We start from the raw sequence: 12,924 nt of genomic DNA on the forward strand, positions 1-12,924 counted from the left end.
CAACCCTGAGTAGAAACAGAAACAAAGAAAAATCTATTTCTTGAGCCGAAACAAAATTCATGTATAAGCCATCAAATAAGCAACCTATGTGTAAAACGAAGCTTCCGTCCTCGAGGCTCAAATCCCAATAATTCTATTGATATAACTATTATTGTATACTGTTTGTAGATAAATTATAAATCTGTCGAGGACAAAAAAACAAATAAACGTTCATTTTTGTATATTAGATTATTTTTGTTTATATTTTTATACGATCCCTTATGGATTTAATTTGAGGAAATTGAAAAATGTGTAAATTATTTAGCTCCATTTGTACCCACGCAGTTAAAATTTTAAAATTGTCAATTTCCGAGTCAACTTGATTATAATCTTCCTGTTTAATATAATTATATGAATACTCCTAGCAATATTTAGAGGTCACAGAGATCAAGCATATGTCAACCACTACAAATATATTAATAAATGTATTTATGGTTCAAGGTTATTGTTCATATTGTTACTGCAGTTGATAACTTATAAAATACTGTTTTATTGATATTACAATTAAGTATGAAAAACAAAATGATGGTAAAAATGTCCGTACTAGTTGGATTTTTTGCAATGTTTCAATCAAAAAACATTTTTATGCCAAACTTGCCTGTGGTAAGTTAATAATATAATTAATTCTATGTTAACCTAACCTAACCTATAGGTACACAATATAATATTAGATATTCTTGCAGGGAGAATATCGTGCGGTGTTTGAAAAAATGTATAATTGTGGACCAACAAAAACAAATTCAATTCAACTTCATATTTATTTTAGTAAAAAGACATTAAGTATAACTGAAATGAAAGGGAATTTCACATCTGAGATAGACTTTGACGATACACTTACAGTAAGTAAATGTATATAATAATGAATAATTTAGGTTTAGAATAATAAAGTGAAACTTAAATATTACGAAGCCTCATAGACAACAAAAATAAATTCTCACTGTAGATAAATTTTTTAAATATAATTTGTCTGTTGGGTTATAGTAACCCTTATAAAGTTAGCAGCACAACTATGGCAGACATATATGCAATACACCCAACAAACTTGTTGGACATTGTTGGATTACCCACAGACTTTGTTGGACTTTATTTCTGTTGGTAGAGCATTAGACACTTTTGTGCTGTCATCTATACTCCAACAGCACAACTTTACGTTACCAAAATTTTACCCATATGAAAAATGTCCAGGTTGATTTGTTGGACATTGTTGGATCACTCTGAAAATTTGTTAGACATTATTTTAGCCAAGCTGGCTAATTTTCGTGATTTTTTCGTATTTTGTCAATATTTGAAATTTAAATGCTTATAAATAAAAACTGTGACTAAGGATTTTTAATATTTTTCAAATATCATGAAACAATATAATAGGAGCTTTCTATTAAATTTTCAAGCTTTTTTAACCAACAAATAAAATTGTATTGATATTTATAGAAATAAAAACTAAAAAAAGGTGGATAAGTGGATGTCGCTCTGCTGAACAGTAGATTACAAGTGGGTCACTGTAATGGATGGTGTTAAATTAAATTTCACTATTGTTACGGATCTCCCTGGAGGTCCGTGCACAAATAAAAACAACGAACACTTTCGAACTAATTACTACTCTCTATATTTAACTTGAAAAGAAAAACTTACAATGCACTTAATGAATTATTTAATGTTTTATAAAAAATGGTCTGACAAATATAATGTTCTGGTGCGAATCACAATGTTCCGTCTACTGCTCTGAAATGCTACTGGCACGGCTTGCTATACGAGCCGTGTCTGTACCCAGCGCTTGCCTGGAATTGCTGTCGCAGCAATTCCAGACAGTCGCCGTCGTACAATATTATATTATACACTATTATATATATATATTCTAACTAATATAGCCAGGGGTTCTTAACACTATTAATATCATAGTATAAGAAAAACGATTCTGAGCGAAAACGGTCAGTCAGCCTATGATATTACTAAGTATATTTGATGATATTATTGTGAATAAAGTAATTTATATATAACCTATTTACGTGGAGCCTTGTTTTAAATTTTCAATCCTTACCCATAAAAGTTAAACATTTTATACATTTTTAACTATAAAATAATTAATAAATTATAAATTTGATAAATGTTGTCAACATTTGAACTTAAAATGCTTATAAAAAAAAATTGTGCCTATGTATTTTTAATATTTTTCAACTGCTATTAGAACAATATATCAGGAGCCTTATATTACATTTTCACGCTGTTTTACCCAACAAATACAATTTTATTGATATTTATAGAAAAAAAAACTAAAAAAATTGAAAACTGACAATGTCCGTAAACAGCTCAAAAAGAGTCAAAATATTTTCAAAATTTCATGGTGTATAGAAAATGAATATATAAACATTCAGTAAAATTTTCATGTATCTACAGTTATTCGTTTTTGAATAACAATAAAATAACAAAACCGCTACATGAGAAATCAAGTGAATATCTAGTAGTGTGAAAATATGAATTTCAGACGCTCATAAAAATTTAATTTAAGTTTCTTGTAGACATTTTTTTTTTTGATAAAGGTAGAAAAACTTATGAGTAATCTTATATTACATTTTCAAATCTTGGATTTAAAAAGAAAATTTTTATGAATTCTCAACTCAAAATAATTTGCTAAATTTCGTAATTTTTCCGTATTTTGTCAAAATTTGAACTTTAAATGCTTATAAATAAAAACTGTGACAAAGGATATTTAATTTTTTTCATCTGCCTTTGAAACAATAACCTAGGAGCCTTCTATTAAATTTTCAAACTTTTTTACTCAACAGATAACATTTTATTGATATTTATAGAAAAAAAAACTAAAAAAATTGAAAACAGCTCAAAAAGAGTTAAAATATTTATAAGTTACTGTTGAAGAAAATCCAAGCACTTTTACTGTCCTAAAAGTTGATGACAGACACAAAAAAAAAATTTTAAAAAAAAACACACATCATCGCCTCGCTCAGAATCTAAAATGCAATTAAAATGAAAAAAATGCAATATAAAATACCAAAACTTATGGTATAAAATTCACTTAAAATGATTTTTACTTCAACTTTTTATATTTATATTGATATTATAGGATATTCTACATTATTGTACAATGCATTTTACATGCATAAAAATGTGTTTATTTAGCAAAAAAAAAAATAATAGAAATATTAATTGAATTTGAATTTTGTTTAATGCCATTCATTTGAAACATTAATTTTAAAATTTTTTTTTTTGTATTTATTTATTTTGTTACCTTAATCATCTTTACTATTGCATTAGACGAAAAACATAAAAAATGTTTTTCAATTGAGGGAATTTGATTAAAAATACTGGAAAATGAACTAAAAAAGGAAAACATGACCTAAAAATACGAAAAAATTACCTAAAAAATTAAAAACGTCAAAAAATGCAAATTAAAAGTTTAATAAATGGATTTGTAGTTAAATAATTCAAATTATATACTTACAGAGCTACGTTTCACAATCGCAAAAAAATGCACTTTCCTACAAATTCACAGCCCTAGTTATAATGGTGGGTATAAAAACCGGCCACTGCAGGGGACAGTGTTCATTTTTCATGCACCTTATCTCTGAATATAGGTATGCCATCAGTTAGATCAAAAAGGGTTCATATTTTTTACATTTAATTACTGATGTCACTTTTTTTGGTCATTGATCAAAGAAAAATCGACTGGAAATTAATATCGACATTGTGATAGTACAATGTGTACAAATTATTTAATTTTTTAACTGATCATATAAATTGTATTAATAATATATTATTGTGATATATTTATTACAAACTAAGTGACTGAAGTTGTTAGGTACCGGTGAAAATATTATAGCAATGGTCTATAATTTGGAAACATTTTTATTTCCACTTGAATTTTAAATGTTTGTTAATTACCTTACCTAAAGTAATATAAGTAATATTATTTATGTGTAGCTTGATGCAAACGTTGCTTCTTGGGGTTCAACTGGTGGTTGGAAACTAAATTCTGTGGTTTATGTATCAAAAAAGGCGTGTAGTGTTTTTAAAAATGTAGGAGGAAATGCATGGTTTTCATTTATGAAAGGTAAAACAGGATTAACATTCCAGCTGATAGCTGTCCTCTACCAGCGCTAAAGTATAAAAACATTAATAAAAAGTTATATACCTACTTAGTTATTTATATTAACCATAATTTATGTATATTATTTGATGAATTAAAATGGACAATGGTTGAATTAATATTAAAATTAAAAATGTTCAACATGATAATATTATTAAGTCATTACTCATTGGAGATTATTACATATTATTAATTTTAAAGTTTTTAATAAAGTTATAAAAAATAACAGTGTGTGCGCTTCACACACCATCAAGTACTATATATTAGGTAATTACCTACAACAATTTAACTCTACATTTTTACAGAGCACATATAGTACAGCAGGGATTGACTTAAAGAAATTTGAAGATCATAACTTTCCCAAAGTATATTTTTATGGAAAATACAAAATAGAATATAAATTTAAAAATGCAGAAAATATAGTACTTGGCTGCCTGGTTGTGGAGTATAGTCTTGTACGACCATGGGAAGTATTAATTTGATTAAATTATATAAAAGGAGTATAGGTACAGAGTGTAACAGAAAGACCTGACAAAAAATAAATAACGTTTGTTCTAATGAATATTTAAACATTTTATTTTATATTTATAATTCAAAGACACTTGCACTATAAATACCTTCTGTACCCGCTACCCATAAATGTTTTTTCTCCAAATTATTAATAAATAACTCAACAAAATATAGCTATTTTAAAGTTTTACAAAATACATTATTTTTTTCAAATCAAAAATATTTTGAGTATTTTATAGTTGTTATATAATACCTTATTATACCATGGTAAAAAAGAGATATTATTCATATATTACATTAAATTGTACTTAATATCTGTATTTTATTTTTAATTATAGCTAGGTACTAACTTTTCAATTAATTAAAATACGGTGTAGGTATTACTAACATTCCCGTATCCTGAGCCGAGAGTTATCAGTTTATCACCATAAATTATTCTCTAAAGACTAAAATACAATAAAAAAAATTGCACTTCTGTTTATGGTTAGGTACATGATATAAAAATATAATATTATGTACTAGATCAGTGGCATACATGAATGGTTAACGGGTGGATGGACTCCTTGGATTTTAGAAGTGGTGTATTCTATAGTTTCATGCGCGTTGCGCATAGACTTATAAATAGCAATGTAAGCTGTTATATCATGGTTTCATGAATTATTTATCATCAAAGTCCTGATCATCTAGATAAATAAAAATACTGGAGTGCGTTTAGCAACGTATCAATTTTTGGCCACACCTCATAGTCGTATTCCGTATATTAAATATACATTATACATAGGTGATAAATAGATAGGTAGGCAGAAATTGAGATCACACTTTTATAAATGAGTAATTAATTTTTTAATGACAAGTTTAGAATGTTTATTGAATAAGTAATAAAGAGATTTCCTCCTAGAGGTATGAAGGATATGATTTTTATGTATACGGTCTACCCAGGTTTGACGTAGCTATAGGATAAAGTCTATCTAGCGAGAGTTTGTGGATTTTGTTATATTTTGTCTGGTTAAGGTGAGAGGACGTTTCAGGGTAAAAGTCAAATGTTAGGAATTCTCGTGATATATTTGTATTGTCTATTTAGTGTACCAGGTTTACATAAGGTCTAAATGTTTTTGTAGGTTATATCCCACAATTATTGAATCTCTGTGTGAAGAGTAGATTATTTTGGTCGTGGGAAAAATCTGCAATGAAAGTGTGAGGGGTCGTTGGTTATTCTACTCACTACTGAGTATAGATTGAACAAGATAGAAGATAATATTATTTTATCCTTTATTACTATTTGGAGGACACCTGCTGTGATTGTTGCCAAGGATTTTAATAAATAAATAGAAAACATTTAATTTCTACTAGAATATATTATATTTTTGTGAATCTTACCTTAATAAATGTATTATTTATTTTTTAGCTTGAAGTAAACTTTGTCTTTAGGTATTTAAACTTTAGGTCTTGGAGTTTAACTGGTGGTTGGTAATAAAAATCATATGTTTACATAAACAAAAAGTGCATGCAGAAAAATGAAAATTATCCTAGGAAATACATAGTTTTCGATAACAGTAATGATTGTAATCAGCAGATTTACCATTGTAACAGTATTGGTCTATTTACTATAGTCTATGGCTGTGATATGAATAGGAGCTTTAATTTTAATATTTAACAGAAGGAGGAAATATAAATTTAAATCTATACACGATACCATATTATGAAACATTTTATGATTCAGTTAACATTTGAAAATGTATCATTTCCGGACACCCTATGTTATTTTTTTTTCTATTCAATACAATTGTACAGATATTTCCATACATTTTTGGAAATTAGAGCTCAAGCATGTCAATCGATCTAAATATATAGTTCAAATAAAAATACTATAACATAATGAGTACATACTACATAATAATATATTCTGATATCATTGAAATAGATAGTGTATTTACTAATCAAGAGTTATAAAGTCGCCAAGGTAAGTTCATTTATTTAGCAGACTATTTTAACATAAATAATATCTATAGTTCAAAAAATTAGTTATAAAATGATATCACATCTATTATAGAGCCGTTTTTTTATACTTAGCATTTTTTTTTATACTTAGTTTGGTGGAGCGTTTTTGTTGGGATATTAAAACTAAAGAATTTATTTTTTCAACGAATGGTTTATAATAATATTAAAATTGTATTTTAATTATAAAAATAATTTCAAAAATTCAAGCGGGAATGTTCTGTTTACAGTTCAACAAATCTCCCTGTAATTGTTTACAGAAAATGAAACCAATTAACCATTAGTTATACGTTTTTAAAAAATTGTCTGTAATAAATAAGAACAATTTTTCTTATTACCATTTTGTTTATTAATTTTGTTTAATCAACTTATATTATTTTACATAAAATATGAATTATAAATCAATTTTGAAATATAATGTACACTAGTTTTCTTACTTCTCTAGTAAAAGGTACATATTTTACAATACGATCATGAATTAATAAGCCATAAGTTGTTACACCTGTAAGCAATTTTGATGATTCAATTTCCAATTGAACATCTACTGCTGATTGTAGATTAGTTTTTTGATTGAACCGACAGCAATGAAAATGTTATATTTGCTGACTGGGCTTTAGTGTTTGACACAGTATGCTACTTCTAGGATATTTGGTCCATGAAAGTTAACTATCGTTGAACGGAATAAGCTGAATAAATAAGTACATTGGGTCCCAGCATGAGACAGGTATCTTTCTTAGCAAGCTTCTATTCAACTTTTATATTAAGTGTTTATTTTCGGCCAGGTAGTCAAGATCCTGAAACCCACTCATCCTGCCTGTGAGTCTGACGTGAGAGTTTTATGGACTTAATTTGGTCATTATTATTTGGTAATATTTTTGTAAACGGGTCACTGGTCAGTTTGCCCGTCTGTTGTCTTGTCAGATTTCAATAAGTATGATTGCGCGAAGCTTATTGATGTTTCAAACGTATTAACTCTTGTCTAGACATAAATCATGATTATTTATAAACGATTTTCAGCACTTTTCAAGTTTGAGAAGTCAGGCGTGGGAGAGGATTTTTGAATAGTCACAACAGAATAACAAAATTGATTTAGTCGATTTCGAAAATCGTTTAATATTTTTATTAGTTTATATAATAGATACATATTATAAGTTATCTTTTTTCTAATCGTTAAAAAGAGATGGTGAGTTTATTGTTTTTGTATGTATAATTTAATCAAATAGGTGTTTCCCATGGTCGTATGAGACTAAACTCCAAAACCCCACAGCCAAGTAATTGGTTTTCTACGTTTTTAAATTTAAATGTAGCTTTATATTTTCCGTAAAAATACACTTTGGGAAAATTATGACCTTCAATTAATTTGTTCATGTCCATCCCTGATGAAATATATGTGCCCTGTAAAAATGTAACCATACAATTGTTACAAATACATAATAATTTGATGGTGATACACCATACACACATATGTGTAAAGTGTAAATTGTATTTAATAATATTTTAGATTTTATTTTATTGTAGGTTCAGTTTTGTATTCAGTTCACAAGAAGTTAATCTAATATTAAATTAATTTTGAAGTAAAATTGTTTTGAGAATACCATTACAAAATAATTTCATAAGGTTTAAATTAAAATGTTCCCCTTAAAGTAAACAATTAATTTTAATTCATAAATATGTACAATCAATAGTATACAATGTACATATGATCGCAATTACCAACGATGAAGAAATAATTAGAACATTTCTAATTTAATAGAATTTAATAGTAGGTACATTAAAATAAAATGGTAAGTAACTTGACGGAACTTGACGCATTTGCATCTTTTTTCTAATGCTTACATTCAAGGCTTGTCTTTACAGAAATGTTATTCATGGAATATAGAATTTAATGGTAACATTTTATCACTGAAAACATCAGGTTAGGTCAATTTGACTATTCAATAGCTGAAAATACTGCATTAGAAATAATAATTATAGTGCGATTCATAACAACTACGACTCGACGCCAGCGCCTCGTGGTGTTTTTTCATTAGGGTTTCTATAACTAGAGCGTAATAATGCACGGCAAATTTAAAATTAATAACCAATATTTTACACATTTTTTCGATTCTAGTTTGAAAACCCTGGTCTTAGACAAAACCGCCACGAAGCGCGTTAGCGTCGAGTCGCTGTTGCTATGAAACGCACTATAGGAATCATTACTAAAAAAGGTGGGTAAGTGGATGTCGCTCTGCTATACAGTAGGTTACAAGTGCGTCACTGTAATGGATGGTGTTGAATTTGAATTCAATGATATAATATCATTGTATAAGAAAAACGATTCTTAGCGAAAACGGTCAGTCAGCCTATGATATAACCAAGTATAATTGATGATATTATTGTGAATAAACTAATTTATATATTATAACCTATTTACGTGGAGCCTTGTTTTAAATTTTCAATCCTTAGCTATAAAAGATAAACATTTTATAAATTTTTAACTACAAAATAGTTATTAAATTTTAAATTGGATAAATTTTGTCAAAATTTGAAGTTTAAATGCTCATAAAAATAATTGTGCCTATGTATTTATAATATTTTTCATCTGCCATTGAAACCATAGCCTAGGAGCCTTCTATTAAATTTTCAAGCTTTTTTACCAAACAGATAAAATTTTATTGATATTTATAGAAAAAAAAACTAAAAAAAATGGAAACTGAAAATGTCCGTAAACAGCTCAAAATAAGTCAAAATATTTGGAAAATGTTATGGTGTATAGAAAATGCATTCAGTCAAAATTTCATGCACCTACGGTCATTTATTTTAGAGTTGCACCAAAAACCAAAATCGATTTTGCGTAACAATTCCCGTTTTCCCTTTATTTTTATTTTATTTTTCCCGTTGCGTTTGAAAACTACTGAGAAATTTTTACTTTTGACCCAAAGTATCAAATAGATTCACTTTCCTATCAGAAAATTTACTGATGAAGAAAATGCAAGCACTTTTACTGTTCTAAAAAGTAATGACAGGCACAAAGGAAATAAAAAAAATATAAAAATATAAAAAATAAATAAAAAAAAACACACATCATTGTAAAATCAATACATTCATCACTTCGCTCAGAATCTAAAAGTATTGTTATTTGTCAATAATTTATTAATTAGTATCAACAGTTATCCAAATGGTTCTTTCAGCACTTCTATACATAGGTACCAATCTATACATATATCTCAATTGAATTCAATTATCGTTTATTTTTTTTAGATTCATATTTTATTACCATAAAAAACATCATTTTTGTCACTTAGTTGAGCAAAGTAATAAAATAATAATAATAAAGGTAATACAAATATTCAGATTATATACATCTCTTATAAAATACAATAAATAAAGATCGATGGAGATCCAACATTCAAATTTATAAAAAATATTTAAATTAAAAAACTAAAAAATTATATTATGAATTAATTATAAAATTGGTACCTAACGTTAGAACCAGAGCGTGACACTCAGAATAATACAATTATTTGCACGCAATGGTTTTTTATTGAATCTAAATTTATCATATACATTACAGCTAGTGCATTACAACCTAGATAGGTACTCAATTTTGTGACACACTCAGCACTTTGAGCGTAACCTATGAAAATCATTGCTAATTATTAAAGTTTTAAGTATTTCTACATATTAATGATCATTATAGTTATAAATAATATAGTTATATATAATTGTTTTTATATATTACCTTTGGTATTGGACAGGTATCAGTTGGTACGTGAAAAGCCTTTTGAAATGTAACCCATGCATTTCCAACAACAGTTTTCAGTGTACTACATGCCTTTTTTGTTACGTGAATTATAGAATTAGGTTTCCAACCACCAGTTGAACCCCAAGACGCAATATTTACATCACCCTATAATGAAAATATAATATATAACATAAGTAATATAAACAACGTACATTATTACAATTCAAGTAGAAATCAAATTTTTCTTAGTTTATTCATAAAAATATGCGAGAGTAAACTATAATATAATAGTTAGGTATATATTCGTTCACCAGGAAATGGCTATATATATCAATTTTATTTATATAGATTATATATTTATATATATGCCATAGGCATATAGTCAAATGAGGCATTTTACTAAATGGCTAGGCAAATAGTCAAACAATATAATTTTTATGCAATTTTACTATCCACCTACATATTTAGTTAAATTCCTACTTCAAGTCAGGCAAATTATAAATATGAAACATTTTGTATTATTTCATAAATATAACTATATATTATAATTAAATAAAAATAAAAGTTCCATTGGCTTTTACCTTAGAAAATTTACATCAGTACGTTGTTTTAGGAGAACCTTATCTATATTGAGTACCACGGCACAAATTATAACCTTATCGATTATAATTACTCAAATATGAAGGAAAAATATACAGAACCATAGATGATAAAGACATGGATAGTACACAACGTCTTATCGAGTCAGGAATCTGTAGAAAGATCGAATCAAGACGTTGAAAACTTGCTACGATCTTGAGTCATGGACAATAAAAGTACCAAGTGCTCGCAATCGGTACCAAATTTCTAAAAAATCTATTTTATAATGAATGATATAATTAAAGAGCCGATTTAATTAAAAATAAAATAAAAATAGAGGTTTTACATATTTTAATGTCAATAATAATTTCTATTCTATTTTTCTTTGATCATTGATCAATATAAGTTAAGATATAAGTAATGTCAGAGAAATGAAATATGCATTTCTTATGAACTAACTACTGTAGTAGGTATATATTATGTTGTTTTATTAATATCATATAAATCTTAAAGTATACTCACTATAATATTATCGCCAAACGGTATCAAAGTTGTTACATTACCTTTCAACTCAACAATACTTAATGACTTTTTACTAAAATAAATATAAAATTGAATTGAATGGTTTTCAGTTGGTTCACACGAATATAATTTATCAAACACCACACGATATTCTCCCTGTTAAATAATAAAACAATATAGGTATACTATATAATATAAATTATTATATGTATTATGTAGAAGTTAAATAAATAAATTATGCACATGAATCATAGAAAATATGTAATATATTTAATAAATCAATTAGATAATTATAATTTACCATAGGCAAGTTCGGCATAAAACGGTTTCTCGATCGAGATAATGAAAAAAATCCGATTAGTACAAACATTTTTATGATTATCATTTTGTCAATAATAACTTCTTAATTTCAACTATGATAGAATATTTCATAAGTTTTTAACAATAGAACAAATGACAGTTATGAGTTATAAAATATATTGATACATTGTGAGGGATTTACATGGTTGATCTGTAACTGCTAAATGTATATAATTATATTTAATAGGAAAAAGATAAAAAAAGGAGGGTGTCCGGAAATGATTGATATAATTAATATTGACGGAAATATTTATATAATTATATTTTACAGGAAACGATAAAAAAAGATTGTCTGGAAATGATAGAAAAAATTATTAACAAATTATGCATTTACATATACAATGAATGTATATTTATATACGACTTTGAGTTTATGTCAAACAAAAGTAGAAATAAATTCGTAAAAACAATATTTGTTTTTCAATGTGAATCCATAAATAATTAGCCGTATAGATTAGGTAACCGATTACATATAATATATATATGACTAATAAGTGATAAGTGAAAATTTTTAAAAACATTTTTGCATTTTATACGAAGGTTCGCTACTTCCGTAATATTTAGCTATAATGTAGCTACTATACTTCCACAGGCCACGACAGATCATTATCGTGCCCTGACCGAAACACGTTCGATTCGGCGCATTTTACATAAATTGAATGACACAAAGTGGGGGATTCATTCAGTCTCTTGGGCTAAAGGTATATAATAATATATTATAATGTAACTAGCTGCCTCGCCTAAGTGAATGAACATTAAATCGGTAAATTGGATGTAGTTTGTCGTCATTGCAATGCGAAACACTTCAAAGCTGAAGTAGTTAGTGGTAAAAAGAATTCGTTTAATACTTGTTGCAGTCATTGTGAAGTTGCTCTTGAATCTTGACACAGTATTATCATAACTCAAATTCGTTTTTTTCATGAAGTCATCAAAACTCTTAAATAAATCTTCTCCACGAGTCTTGCCTTCAAATGTCAATATTGGTAGTAACTCTTCTTGAAATACTTTATTTTCAATGTCAAAGAATCGCACGAAAATTGACATTTGTTCAGAATCAACTAAGATTCATCAAGCGCAATGCAGTAGCACGGTGACT

The 12,924-nt window shown here is 27.1% G+C and overlaps 1 protein-coding gene and 1 pseudogene across 1 annotated transcript; one reads left to right on the forward strand and one right to left on the reverse strand.

The window, feature by feature from the left end:
- The first annotated feature begins 549 nt into the window (after nt 1-549).
- On the forward strand, nt 550-4,620 carry LOC132945158 (uncharacterized; annotated as a pseudogene).
- A 3,238-nt stretch (nt 4,621-7,858) lies between these two features.
- LOC132945157 (uncharacterized) lies at nt 7,859-11,909 on the reverse strand. The gene is made up of 4 exons (XM_061014818.1): nt 11,770-11,909; nt 11,469-11,624; nt 10,365-10,532; nt 7,859-8,038 (listed from the first exon to the last, which is right to left on the reverse strand). The coding sequence occupies exons 1-4, from the start codon at nt 11,851-11,853 to the stop codon at nt 7,859-7,861; spliced, it is 588 nt and encodes a 195-aa protein (XP_060870801.1). The 5' UTR covers nt 11,854-11,909.
- Between the last annotated feature and the right edge of the window lie 1,015 nt (nt 11,910-12,924).

The sequence above is a fragment of the Metopolophium dirhodum genome, chromosome 5 (assembly GCF_019925205.1).
Source record: "Metopolophium dirhodum isolate CAU chromosome 5, ASM1992520v1, whole genome shotgun sequence".
Taxonomy (NCBI): Eukaryota; Metazoa; Arthropoda; class Insecta; order Hemiptera; family Aphididae; genus Metopolophium; species Metopolophium dirhodum.

What these genes read in the sequence shown, in the direction of transcription:
- LOC132945157 (XM_061014818.1), bottom strand. Translation starts at nt 11,853, where the DNA reads ATGATAATCATAAAAATGTTTGTACTAATCGGATTTTTTTCATTATCT. An exon ending in TTATGCCGAACTTGCCTATG is followed by an intron (nt 11,625 to 11,769) that starts GTAAATTATAAT and finishes ATTATTTAACAG; the next exon opens with GGAGAATATCGTGTGGTGTT. An exon ending in ATACCTGTCCAATACCAAAG is followed by an intron (nt 8,039 to 10,364) that starts GTAATATATAAA and finishes ACATTTTTACAG; the next exon opens with GGCACATATATTTCATCAGG.